The sequence below is a fragment of the Anopheles moucheti genome, unplaced genomic scaffold (genome assembly GCF_943734755.1).
Source record: "Anopheles moucheti unplaced genomic scaffold, idAnoMoucSN_F20_07 putative_Y_13, whole genome shotgun sequence".
In the NCBI taxonomy this organism is placed as follows: Eukaryota; Metazoa; Arthropoda; class Insecta; order Diptera; family Culicidae; genus Anopheles; species Anopheles moucheti.
In genome coordinates, this window is record NW_026453663.1 from 228,939 (window position 1) to 241,847 (window position 12,909).

At 34.6% G+C, this 12,909-nt stretch overlaps 1 protein-coding gene across 1 annotated transcript; it reads left to right on the forward strand.

Moving 5' to 3' along the window:
* Positions 1-4,557: 4,557 nt before the first annotated feature.
* On the forward strand, positions 4,558-5,633 carry LOC128309289 (uncharacterized; the record flags this gene model as incomplete). Its single annotated transcript, XM_053045647.1, has 2 exons — positions 4,558-4,976; positions 5,319-5,633. Coding segments are annotated over exons 1-2 (650 nt in total), but the record flags the coding sequence as incomplete, so codon positions are not given.
* Between the last annotated feature and the right edge of the window lie 7,276 nt (positions 5,634-12,909).

A 12,909-nucleotide genomic window follows, 5' to 3' on the forward strand; every position in this document is an offset into this window, starting at 1 on the left:
TTGACACCAAGAGAGCTGACAACGCGCATTCAACATAAACATCCGTTCCCAAGATCAACCGGCATCCACGCAAAACAAAGCAAAGGCAACACAGTTCTAGTTAGACAGCCGAGCAGAGCAGTTCCAATTAGGAACTCAATAGTGTTAAGACTTAGTTTTAAGTTTTAGTTAATAAAAACATATTTTTTTATGGCCAAACCGGCCATGTAAAAATTAACTGGCGCCCGAATAGGGACGACCTCTAGTGAAGTATAGTACAGTGCATGTAGTTTTCATGTGAGAGTGTAAAACACAGTGTCGCAAGTACCGAGTAGTGATCACGTTAGAGTGTTAATCACACCGCGTCGCGACAACATCTTTCCCGATCGCAAATTGCAGCCGTGTGCACAGGTGCCCGAGTAGCCGGAAGCAGCTAACAACTCGTTCCCGGAGGAAAAGGATCACACCAACACACCGAGAAGGAAGGAGTCACTGGAAATCTCTGGAGGGCCGAGCGACAAAATCAACCCCGTAAGAGGAGGTGAAGAAATCAACCCCGTAAGAGGAGGTGAAGAAATCAACCCCGTAAGAGGAGGTGAAGACAAACCAGCCCCGTAAGAGGAGGTGAAGATAAAACAGCCCCATCACAGGAGGGAAATATGCATCTATTAATGTAAGTACAAAAGCTTTAAAGGTGAGAAAAATAAAAAAATTATTTCGTTTAAAAGTGAGTGAAATTAATTCGTGAAAAAGTTTAATTCGGTATTCGATTTATAACTCCGATATTGTGAAAAAAATTATCAAACTGGAGGATTTAATGACATCCCTACATCGGTTTTCCGCCAGAATAGAATCGTCAGAACAGAATAAGCCAGAACCAATGGAAGTCGATCCATCAATCAGATCGCAACAAGTGAATTATTCTAACCGACCGCAAAATTCCGGTAATGTTCGACCACTTAAAAGACAAAGATTTTTCAACATGGAAACAAATACTACCCATGACAACGACGAATCATACGAAAGATATTTGAAAACTATAGAAAAACAAGAAAAATCCAACGGAACTCACGAAGCCGAACTTAATTTTTTAGAATGAAATCAGCTTTGCCATATTTTATATACAATGGTAAAGCAGGACAACAAATAAGAATACTAATTGATACAGGATCCAATAAAAATTTCATTAACCCAAAACATGCGAAAATTTCACACGAAGTAACTAAACCATTTTTTGTTTCATCAGTAGGAGGAGATTTACTTATCACCAAATATTCACAAGCGAAAATTTTTGCCCCTTATTCCGATGTAAATGCCAAATTTTATCATCTACAGGAATTAAAAACATTTGATGCCATAGTTGGCTATGACACCATCAAAGAAATTGGAGCACTCATCGATACTAACAGAGATAATCTGATAATTAACGACAACATAATACCTCTTTCTCTTTACCCATTACAAGAAGTTAATAGGATTGAAATAAGAGATACACATCTCAACTGTAAAGAAAAAGAAAAATTACATTCATTTCTCAACAAGTTTCAAGATTTATTTCAGCCACCTGACGAGAAGTTGCCATTTACAACAAAAATCGAAGCAACTATATCAACGAATGACGACGAACCAGTCTACTGTAAGACGTACCCATACCCCTTGTCTCTTAAACAAGAAGTGGAAACACAAATTAAAAAACTATTAGATAATGGCATAATTCAACCATCCAGATCACCATATAATTCACCTGTTTGGATAGTACCCAAAAAAGCTGATGCATCTAACGAAAAAAAATATCGACTTGTGATCGATTATAGGAAACTGAATCTTAAAACAAAGAGCGATAGGTACCCTATCCCTGACACTTCGACAGTTCTTGCCAATCTAGGTAACAATAAATATTATACAACACTTGATCTAGCATCTGGATTTCACCAGATTCGTTTAACAGAAAAAGATATAGAAAAAACCGCTTTCTCAATAAATAATGGAAAATATGAATTTTTAAGACTACCTTTTGGTCTAAAAAACGCACCTTCAATTTTTCAGAGGGTCATGGATGATGTTCTTAGAGAACATATTGGAAAAATTTGTCATGTGTACATTGACGATATAATAGTTTTTGGAAAAACATTTGATGAACATATGAAAAATTTAGAAACTGTTTTGAACACGTTACGTGAAGCCAATTTTAAAATACAACCTGATAAATCTGAATTTTTGAAAACAGAAGTTGAATTCTTAGGATTCATTGTTTCTGAACATGGATTAAAACCAAATGAGAAAAAAATTGAAAGTATCCAAAAATACCCCGAACCTAAAACTATCCGAGAACTTCGAGCATTTTTAGGACTTTCCGGTTATTATAGAAGATTTGTTAAAAATTACGCAGCCTTAGCAAAACCTCTAACAAAACTCCTAAGAGGGGAGGATGGCCAAGGCCACTGCAAAATAACAAAAAATCAATCGAAAAATTTTCCGATAAAATTTGATGAAGACGCAAAATCAGCTTTCAGAACTCTTAAAGAAATTTTATCATCCGAAGAGGTTTTAGCTTACCCTGATTTCAATCAAGATTTTATTTTGACTACAGACGCATCTGACAAAGCACTCGGAGCTGTCCTGTCACAGAAATTCAATGATGTTGAAAAACCAATAACATTTATATCCAGAACTTTATCAAAAACCGAAGAAAACTATGCTACTAATGAAAAAGAAATGCTTGCTATAGTTTGGGCTTTACATTCCCTACGAAATTACATCTATGGTGCAAAAATAATAATACTAACCGATCATCAACCCCTAACATACGCAATGTCGCCAAGGAATAACAATGCAAAACTTAAACGATGGAAAGCGTTCATAGAGGAACATAATTATGAACTACGCTACAAACCTGGAAAAACTAACATCGTAGCAGATGCATTATCTAGAATCCAAATTAACTCGCTAAGACCAACACAGCATTCCGCTGATGATGATTACAGTACATACATACTATCCACTGAAGCCCCTATTAACGTTTATCGTAATCAATTAATTTTCAAAATATCTAACAATTCATCGTATGAACTAATCACACCGTTCCCAAAATTTAAAAGACATATTTTCTACGAATCAGATTTCACTAATGAATTCTTAACAGACAAACTAAAAAGATTCCTAAATCCTAACATCATTAACGGTATACTAACCGATGAAGTAACTATGAATCGTATTCAAGAAGTGTATAAAAAATTATTCAATCCAAAAACAATGAAATGCCGATACTCTCAGGTACAATTACAAGATCTAACAGGAGAAGAAAGACAATTAGAAGAAATAAAAAATATTCACAATTTTGCTCATAGAAATTCAAAAGAAAATTCATTACAACTTATTAAAAAGTTTTATTTTCCTACAATGAGAAAATTAACAGAGTCGTATGTTAAAAATTGCGAAATTTGTAAAACAGAAAAATATGATAGGAAACCTCAAAAGTTTATTGCTGTTAAAACACCAATACCCACGTATCCAGGAGAAATAATTCATATTGATATTTTTGCTTATAATGCAAGTTTTCTGTTTATTTCTTCATTAGACAAATTTTCAAAATACTTGAAAATGAGGCCAATAAAATCAAAGTCAATAGCAGACATAAAGGAAGTTTTAATACAATTGTTGTATAATTGGGATATACCCGCCACCATTGTAATGGATAATGAAAGTTCATTTGTTTCAAATATAATTGAACAAACAATATTAAATCTAGGAATTAAAATTTTTAAAACACCAGTAAATCGGTCAGAAACGAACGGACAAGTGGAAAGAGCTCACTCTACAATTCGAGAATTAGCAAGATGTATTAAAGCAACGAAACCAGATATAAGTGTGCAGACATTGATACAAGAGGCAACGTATAAGTATAATAATTCAATACATAGTGTGATTAAGAATACGCCGAAAAATATATATACAGGAGAGAATAATGAAAATATGAGTTTCGAAGAACGAACTAAACAAAGAAACGAAAATGATAAAATGATTGCCGAAATATATGAAAAGCAACAAGAGAAGATTAAAGAAGAAAAATATCAAGATTATATGCCGAATGAAATGGCTTATGAAAAAACTAAAACAAATAACAAAAGAGCTAGGAGATTTGAGATAATCAGAATCAAGGAAAATCATCCTACCTACGTAATCGATATTAACGATCGAAAAATTCATAAAGTGAACTTAAGAAAAACAAATAATTAATCATGTATTAATCTATATCGTTTCAGATACATTTTTATATTATTAAGCAACGTAATGGCAAGGATCTACATACACGATGTATCAAACAATCCTTTAGCGATTATACCATTAGGAGAAGCCAAAATACGAATGGGATACGTAAGAGTAATCCACCCGATAAACTTGATAGATATAAGTAACATGATTGAAGAAACCATTGAATTAATACCCACAGAAGTACATACAGAATCTTTAGAAAAGTTAATTCAGATTAAAGCTATGAAGTTACAAGAAACATTCAAGAAGGTAAAACCATTTAAGAGACAAAAAAGATGGAACACTATAGGGAAAGTTTGGAAATGGATAGCAGGCAACCCTGATGCCGATGATCTTCAAATAATCAACAGTACGCTGAACTCTCTCATCGAAGAAAACAATCACCAAGTAATGATTAACGAAGCTTTGAATGGAAGACTACGAGAAGTAACCGATATTGCTAACAAAGTGCTAACAAACGAAGCGAAACGATATGAAACATATGCAACAGAAACAAGACAGCTAATAATACTATCTAATTTAGATATTTTGCAAGACCAGATTGAAACTATCGAAGAAGCCATTATATCAGCCAAACACGGAATACCGAACAGCAAATTATTGTCCACCGAAGACTTACAAACGATTAACGAATTCCTGAAGAAGAACGGTTTTGATTATAATACAGCAGAAGAACTTCTTGCTCAATCAGTAGCGCAATTCATGATGAATACGACACATGTTCTGTATATGCTAAAATTCCCAAGAATATCCCCCCAAATCTACGAGTATGATTTCATCGAACCAATAGTAAAAAATGGGAAACGAATAATGTTAAAACAGAACTTCATCATAAGAAACGAAACACACGTATTCGAAGTCATTAAACCATGCCAAGAAGAAGGTATTCATTATCTATGTGAAGGAAGCAACCTTCAACATCCTACGCAATGTGTATACAAACTTATACAAGGAGAAAATTCCGAATGCCAATATGAAAAAGTATATTCAGCTAAATTGATCACACAGATAAATGATGCAAATATTCTGATCAATAATGCATGGGCTGAAATTACATCAAACTGCAGCAATTCAAAGCAATATTTAAATGGTTCATTTATAATACAGTTCGAGAATTGCAGCATAAAAATTAATGACGAGATATTCTCCAATACAGAAGTCATCATCCCTAGAAGATCTCATCATTCAACATTGGGATTGATAGTCAACGAGACCAGCCTTGAAGATAATCCACCTACAGAGTTCTTGAACAACATTACATTAGAAAACCGCAGAATATTGCAAACCATTAATCTACAAAATGAGTCGCTGGAATTCAAATTGCATTTATTCGGATCGATAGGAACAACAACGATCGTAATTGTAACTGGCATTGGCATATTGTACGTGTTTCTTAAATGTCGTAAACAAAAAATAGAAGTTCAAATACCAGGCACAAGAAGTCTCACAGATAAAAACCTGCATAAAGAAATACCATTGAGTTTTCACGCGATGCACAAACTTTGAGGACAAAGTAATTAAGAGGGGAGGAGTTAGCACAACAGTCAGCACAACACATATTCAACACAAAGGCAGCATAATGCATACTCAGCATAAAACATAGCGCAACGTATATTCCTACAGCCATGATCGCACTTCATAAACAGATCGCGTTTCGTAAACAGATTGCGCCGCAGCGTAAACAAATTCCCGTGCAGCGTTACATCGAACAAAGAGCATAATCGCGTTGACACCAAGAGAGCTGACAACGCGCATTCAACATAAACATCCGTTCCCAAGATCAACCGGCATCCACGCAAAACAAAGCAAAGGCAACACAGTTCTAGTTAGACAGCCGAGCAGAGCAGTTCCAATTAGGAACTCAATAGTGTTAAGACTTAGTTTTAAGTTTTAGTTAATAAAAACATATTTTTTTATGGCCAAACCGGCCATGTAAAAATTAACTGTTCCACCAGGAATGAGTTTTCATGCAAAAACTGTCTATTTCAACTAACTTTGTAAATCCAAAACGAACTTTGTACTTTGCTATGAAGTTCCACCTGGAATGAGTTTTCATGCAAAAACTGTCTATTTCAACTAACTTTGTCCATCCAAAACGAACTTTGTACTTTGCTATGAAGTTCCACCAGGAATGAGTTTTTATGCAAAAACTGTCTATTTCAACTAAATTGATCCATCCAAAACGAACTTTGTACTTTGCTATGAAGTTCCACCAGGAATGAGTTTTCATGCAAAAATTATCTATTTCAACTAACTTTGTCCATCCAAAACGAACTTTGTACTTTGCTATGAAGTTCCACCTGGAATGAGTTTTCATGCAAAAACTGTCTATTTCAACTAACTTTGTAAATCCAAAACGAACTTTGTACTTTGCTATGAAGTTCCACCTGGAATGAGTTTTCATGCAAAAACTGTCTATTTCAACTAAATTGATCCATCCAAAACGAACTTTGTACTTTGCTATGAAGTTCCACCAGGAATGAGTTTTTATGCAAAAACTGTCTATTTCAACTAAATTGATCCATCCAAAACGAACTTTGTACTTTGCTATGAAGTTCCACCAGGAATGAGTTTTCATGCAAAAATTATCTATTTCAACTAACTTTGTCCATCCAAAACGAACTTTGTACTTTGCTATGAAGTTCCACCAGGAATGAGTTTACATGCAAAAACTGTCTATTTCAACTAAATTGATCCATCCAAAACGAACTTTGTACTTTGCTATGAAGTTCCACCAGGAATGAGTTTTCATGCAAAAACTGTCTATTTCAACTAAATTGATCCATCCAAAACGAACTTTGTACTTTGCTATGAAGTTCCACCAGGAATGAGTTTTCATGCAAAAACTGTCTATTTCAACTAAATTGATCCATCCAAAACGAACTTTGTACTTTGCTATGAAGTTCCACCAGGAATGAGTTTTCATGCAAAAACTGTCTATTTCAACTTAATTCGTCCATTCAAAACGAACTTTGTACTTTGCTATGAAGTTCCACCAGGTATGAGTTTTCATGCAAAAACTGTCTATTTCAACTAAATTGATCCATCCAAAACGAACTTTGTACTTTGCTATGAAGTTCCACCAGGAATGAGTTTTCATGCAAAAACTGTCTATTTCAACTAACTTTGTCCATCCAAAACGAACTTTGTACTTTGCTATGAAGTTCCACCAGGAATGAGTTTTCATGCAAAAACTGTCTATTTCAACTAACTTTGTCAATCCAAAACGAACTTTGTACTTTGCTATGAAGTTCCACCAGGAATGAGTTTTCATGCAAAAACTGTCTATTTCAACTAACTTTGTCCATCCAAAACGAACTTTGTACTTTGCTATGAAGTTCCACCAGGAATGAGTTTTCATGCAAAAACTGTCTATTTCAACTAACTTTGTAAATCCAAAACGAACTTTGTACTTTGCTATGAAGTTCCACCTGGAATGAGTTTTCATGCAAAAACTGTCTATTTCAACTAACTTTGTCCATCCAAAACGAACTTTGTACTTTGCTATGAAGTTCCACCAGGAATGAGTTTTTATGCAAAAACTGTCTATTTCAACTAAATTGATCCATCCAAAACGAACTTTGTACTTTGCTATGTAGTTCTACCAGGAATGAGTTTTCATGCAAAAATTATCTATTTCAACTAACTTTGTCCATCCAAAACGAACTTTGTACTTTGCTATGAAGTTCCACCAGGAATGAGTTTTCATGCAAAAACTGTCTATTTCAACTAACTTTGTCCATCCAAAACGAACTTTGTACTTTGATATGAAGTTCCACCAGGAATGAGTTTTCATGCAAAAACTGTCTATTTCAACTAACTTTGTCCATCCAAAACGAACTTTGTACTTTGCTATGAAGTTCCACCAGGAATGAGTTTTTATGCAAAAACTGTCTATTTCAACTAACTTTGTCCATCCAAAACGAACTTTGTACTTTGCTATGAAGTTCCACCAGGAATGAGTTTTCATGCAAAAATTATCTATTTCAACTAACTTTGTCCATCCAAAACGAACTTTGTACTTTGCTATGAAGTTCCACCAGGAATGAGTTTTCATGCAAAAACTGTCTATTTCAACTAAATTGATCCATCCAAAACGAACTTTGTACTTTGCTATGAAGTTCCACCAGGAATGAGTTTTTATGCAAAAACTGTCTATTTCAACTAACTTTGTCCATCCAAAACGAACTTTGTACTTTGCTATGAAGTTCCACCAGGAATGAGTTTTTATGCAAAAACTGTCTATTTCAACTAAATTGATCCATCCAAAACGAACTTTGTACTTTGCTATGAAGTTCCACCAGGAATGAGTTTTCATGCAAAAATTATCTATTTCAACTAACTTTGTCCATCCAAAACGAACTTTGTACTTTGCTATGAAGTTCCACCAGGAATGAGTTTTCATGCAAAAACTGTCTATTTCAACTAAATTGATCCATCCAAAACGAACTTTGTACTTTGCTATGAAGTTCCACCAGGAATGAGTTTTTATGCAAAAACTGTCTATTTCAACTAACTTTGTCCATCCAAAACGAACTTTGTACTTTGCTATGAAGTTCCACCAGGAATGAGTTTTCATGCAAAAACTGTCTATTTCAACTAACTTTGTCCATCCAAAACGAACTTTGTACTTTGCTATGAAGTTCCACCAGGAATGAGTTTTTATGCAAAAACTGTCTATTTCAACTAAATTGATCCATCCAAAACGAACTTTGTACTTTGCTATGAAGTTCCACCAGGAATGAGTTTTCATGCAAAAACTGTCTATTTCAACTTAATTCGTCCATCCAAAACGAACTTTGTACTTTGCTATGAAGTTCCACCAGGAATGAGTTTTCATGCAAAAACTGTCTATTTCAACTTAATTCGTCCATCCAAAACGAACTTTGTACTTTGCTATGAAGTTCCACCAGGAATGAGTTTCCATGCAAAAACTGTCTATTTCAACTAACTTTGTCCATCCAAAACGAACTTTGTACTTTGCTATGAAGTTCCACCAGGAATGAGTTTTCATGCAAAAATTATCTATTTCAACTAACTTTGTCCATCCAAAACGAACTTTGTACTTTGCTATGAAGTTCCACCAGGAATGAGTTTTCATGCAAAAACTGTCTATTTCAACTAAATTGATCCATCCAAAACGAACTTTGTACTTTGCTATGAAGTTCCACCAGGAATGAGTTTTCATGCAAAAACTGTCTATTTCAACTAACTTTGTCCATCCAAAACGAACTTTGTACTTTGCTATGAAGTTCCACCAGGAATGAGTTTTCATGCAAAAACTGTCTATATCAACTAACTTTGTCCATCCAAAACGAACTTTGTACTTTGCTATGAAGTTCCACCAGGAATGAGTTTTTATGCAAAAACTGTCTATTTCAACTTAATTCGTCCATCCAAAACGAACTTTGTACTTTGCTATGAAGTTCCACCAGGAATGAGTTTTCATGCAAAAACTGTCTATTTCAACTTAATTCGTCCATCCAAAACGAACTTTGTACTTTGCTATGAAGTTCCACCAGGAATGAGTTTTTATGCAAAAACTGTCTATTTCAACTTAATTCGTCCATCCAAAACGAACTTTGTACTTTGCTATGAAGTTCCACCAGGAATGAGTTTCCATGCAAAAACTGTCTATTTCAACTAACTTTGTCCATCCAAAACGAACTTTGTACTTTGCTATGAAGTTCCACCAGGAATGAGTTTTCATGCAAAAATTATCTATTTCAACTAACTTTGTCCATCCAAAACGAACTTTGTACTTTGCTATGAAGTTCCACCAGGAATGAGTTTTCATGCAAAAACTGTCTATTTCAACTAAATTGATCCATCCAAAACGAACTTTGTACTTTGCTATGAAGTTCCACCAGGAATGAGTTTTCATGCAAAAACTGTCTATTTCAACTAACTTTGTCCATCCAAAACGAACTTTGTACTTTGCTATGAAGTTCCACCAGGAATGAGTTTTCATGCAAAAACTGTCTATTTCAACTAAATTGATCCATCCAAAACGAACTTTGTACTTTGCTATGAAGTTCCACCAGGAATGAGTTTTCATGCAAAAACTGTCTATTTCAACTAACTTTGTCCATCCAAAACGAACTTTGTACTTTGCTATGAAGTTCCACCAGGAATGAGTTTTCATGCAAAAACTGTCTATTTCAACTAAATTGATCCATCCAAAACGAACTTTGTACTTTGCTATGAAGTTCCACCAGGAATGAGTTTTCATGCAAAAACTGTCTATTTCAACTAACTTTGTCCATCCAAAACGAACTTTGTACTTTGCTATGAAGTTCCACCAGGAATGAGTTTTCATGCAAAAACTGTCTATTTCAACTAAATTGATCCATCCAAAACGAACTTTGTACTTTGCTATGAAGTTCCACCAGGAATGAGTTTTTATGCAAAAACTGTCTATTTCAACTAAATTGATCCATCCAAAACGAACTTTGTACTTTGCTATGAAGTTCCACCAGGAATGAGTTTTCATGCAAAAATTATCTATTTCAACTAACTTTGTCCATCCAAAACGAACTTTGTACTTTGCTATGAAGTTCCACCAGGAATGAGTTTTCATGCAAAAACTGTCTATTTCAACTAACTTTGTCCATCCAAAACGAACTTTGTACTTTGCTATGAAGTTCCACCAGGAATGAGTTTCCATGCAAAAACTGTCTATTTCAACTAACTTTGTCCATCCAAAACGAACTTTGTACTTTGCTATGAAGTTCCACCAGGAATGAGTTTTGCATACAAAAACTGTCTATTTCAACTTAAATCGTCCATCCAAAACGAACTTTGTACTTTGCTATGAAGTTCTACCAGGAATGAGTTTTCATGCAAAAACTGTCTATTTCAACTTAATTCGTCCATCCAAAACGAACTTTGTACTTTGCTATGAAGTTCCACCAGGAATGAGTTTCCATGCAAAAACTGTCTATTTCAACTAAATTGATCCATCCAAAACGAACTTTGTACTTTGCTATGAAGTTCCACCAGGAATGAGTTTTCATGCAAAAATTATCTATTTCAACTAACTTTGTCCATCCAAAACGAACTTTGTACTTTGCTATGAAGTTCCACCAGGAATGAGTTTTCATGCAAAAACTGTCTATTTCAACTAACTTTGTCCATCCAAAACGAACTTTGTACTTTGCTATGAAGTTCCACCAGGAATGAGTTTTCATGCAAAAACTGTCTATTTCAACTAACTTTGTCCATCCAAAACGAACTTTGTACTTTGCTATGAAGTTCCACCAGGAATGAGTTTTCATGCAAAAACTGTCTATTTCAACTAAATTGATCCATCCAAAACGAACTTTGTACTTTGCTATGAAGTTCCACCAGGAATGAGTTTTCATGCAAAAACTGTCTATTTCAACTAACTTTGTCCATCCAAAACGAACTTTGTACTTTGCTATGAAGTTCCACCAGGAATGAGTTTTCATGCAAAAACTGTCTATTTCAACTAAATTGATCCATCCAAAACGAACTTTGTACTTTGCTATGAAGTTCCACCAGGAATGAGTTTTTATGCAAAAACTGTCTATTTCAACTAAATTGATCCATCCAAAACGAACTTTGTACTTTGCTATGAAGTTCCACCAGGAATGAGTTTTCATGCAAAAATTATCTATTTCAACTAACTTTGTCCATCCAAAACGAACTTTGTACTTTGCTATGAAGTTCCACCAGGAATGAGTTTTTATGCAAAAACTGTCTATTTCAACTAACTTTGTCCATCCAAAACGAACTTTGTACTTTGCTATGAAGTTCCACCAGGAATGAGTTTTCATGCAAAAACTGTCTATTTCAACTAACTTTGTCCATCCAAAACGAACTTTGTACTTTGCTATGAAGTTCCACCAGGAATGAGTTTTCATGCAAAAACTGTCTATTTCAACTAACTTTGTCCATCCAAAACGAACTTTGTACTTTGCTATGAAGTTCCACCAGGAATGAGTTTTCATGCAAAAACTGTCTATTTCAACTAACTTTGTCCATCCAAAACGAACTTTGTACTTTGCTATGAAGTTCCACCAGGAATGAGTTTTCATGCAAAAACTGTCTATTTCAACTAAATTGATCCATCCAAAACGAACTTTGTACTTTGCTATGAAGTTCCACCTGGAATGAGTTTTCATGCAAAAACTGTCTATTTCAACTAACTTTGTCCATCCAAAACGAACTTTGTACTTTGCTATGAAGTTCCACCAGGAATGAGTTTTCATACAAAATCTGTCTATTTCAACTTAATTCGTCCATCCAAAACGAACTTTGTACTTTGCTATGAAGTTCCACCAAGAATGAGTTTTTATGCAAAAACTGTCTATTTCAACTAACTTTGTCCATCCAAAACGAACTTTGTACTTTGCTATGAAGTTCCACCAGGAATGAGTTTTCATGCAAAAACTGTCTATTTCAACTAACTTTGTCCATCCAAAACGAACTTTGTACTTTGCTATGAAGTTCCACCAGGAATGAGTTTTCATGCAAAAACTGTCTATTTCAACTTAATTCGTCCATCCAAAACGAACTTTGTACTTTGCTATGAAGTTCCACCAGGAATGAGTTTTCATGCAAAAATTATCTATTTCAACTAACTTTGTCCATCCAAAACGAACTTTGTACTTTGCTATGAAGTTCCACCAGGAA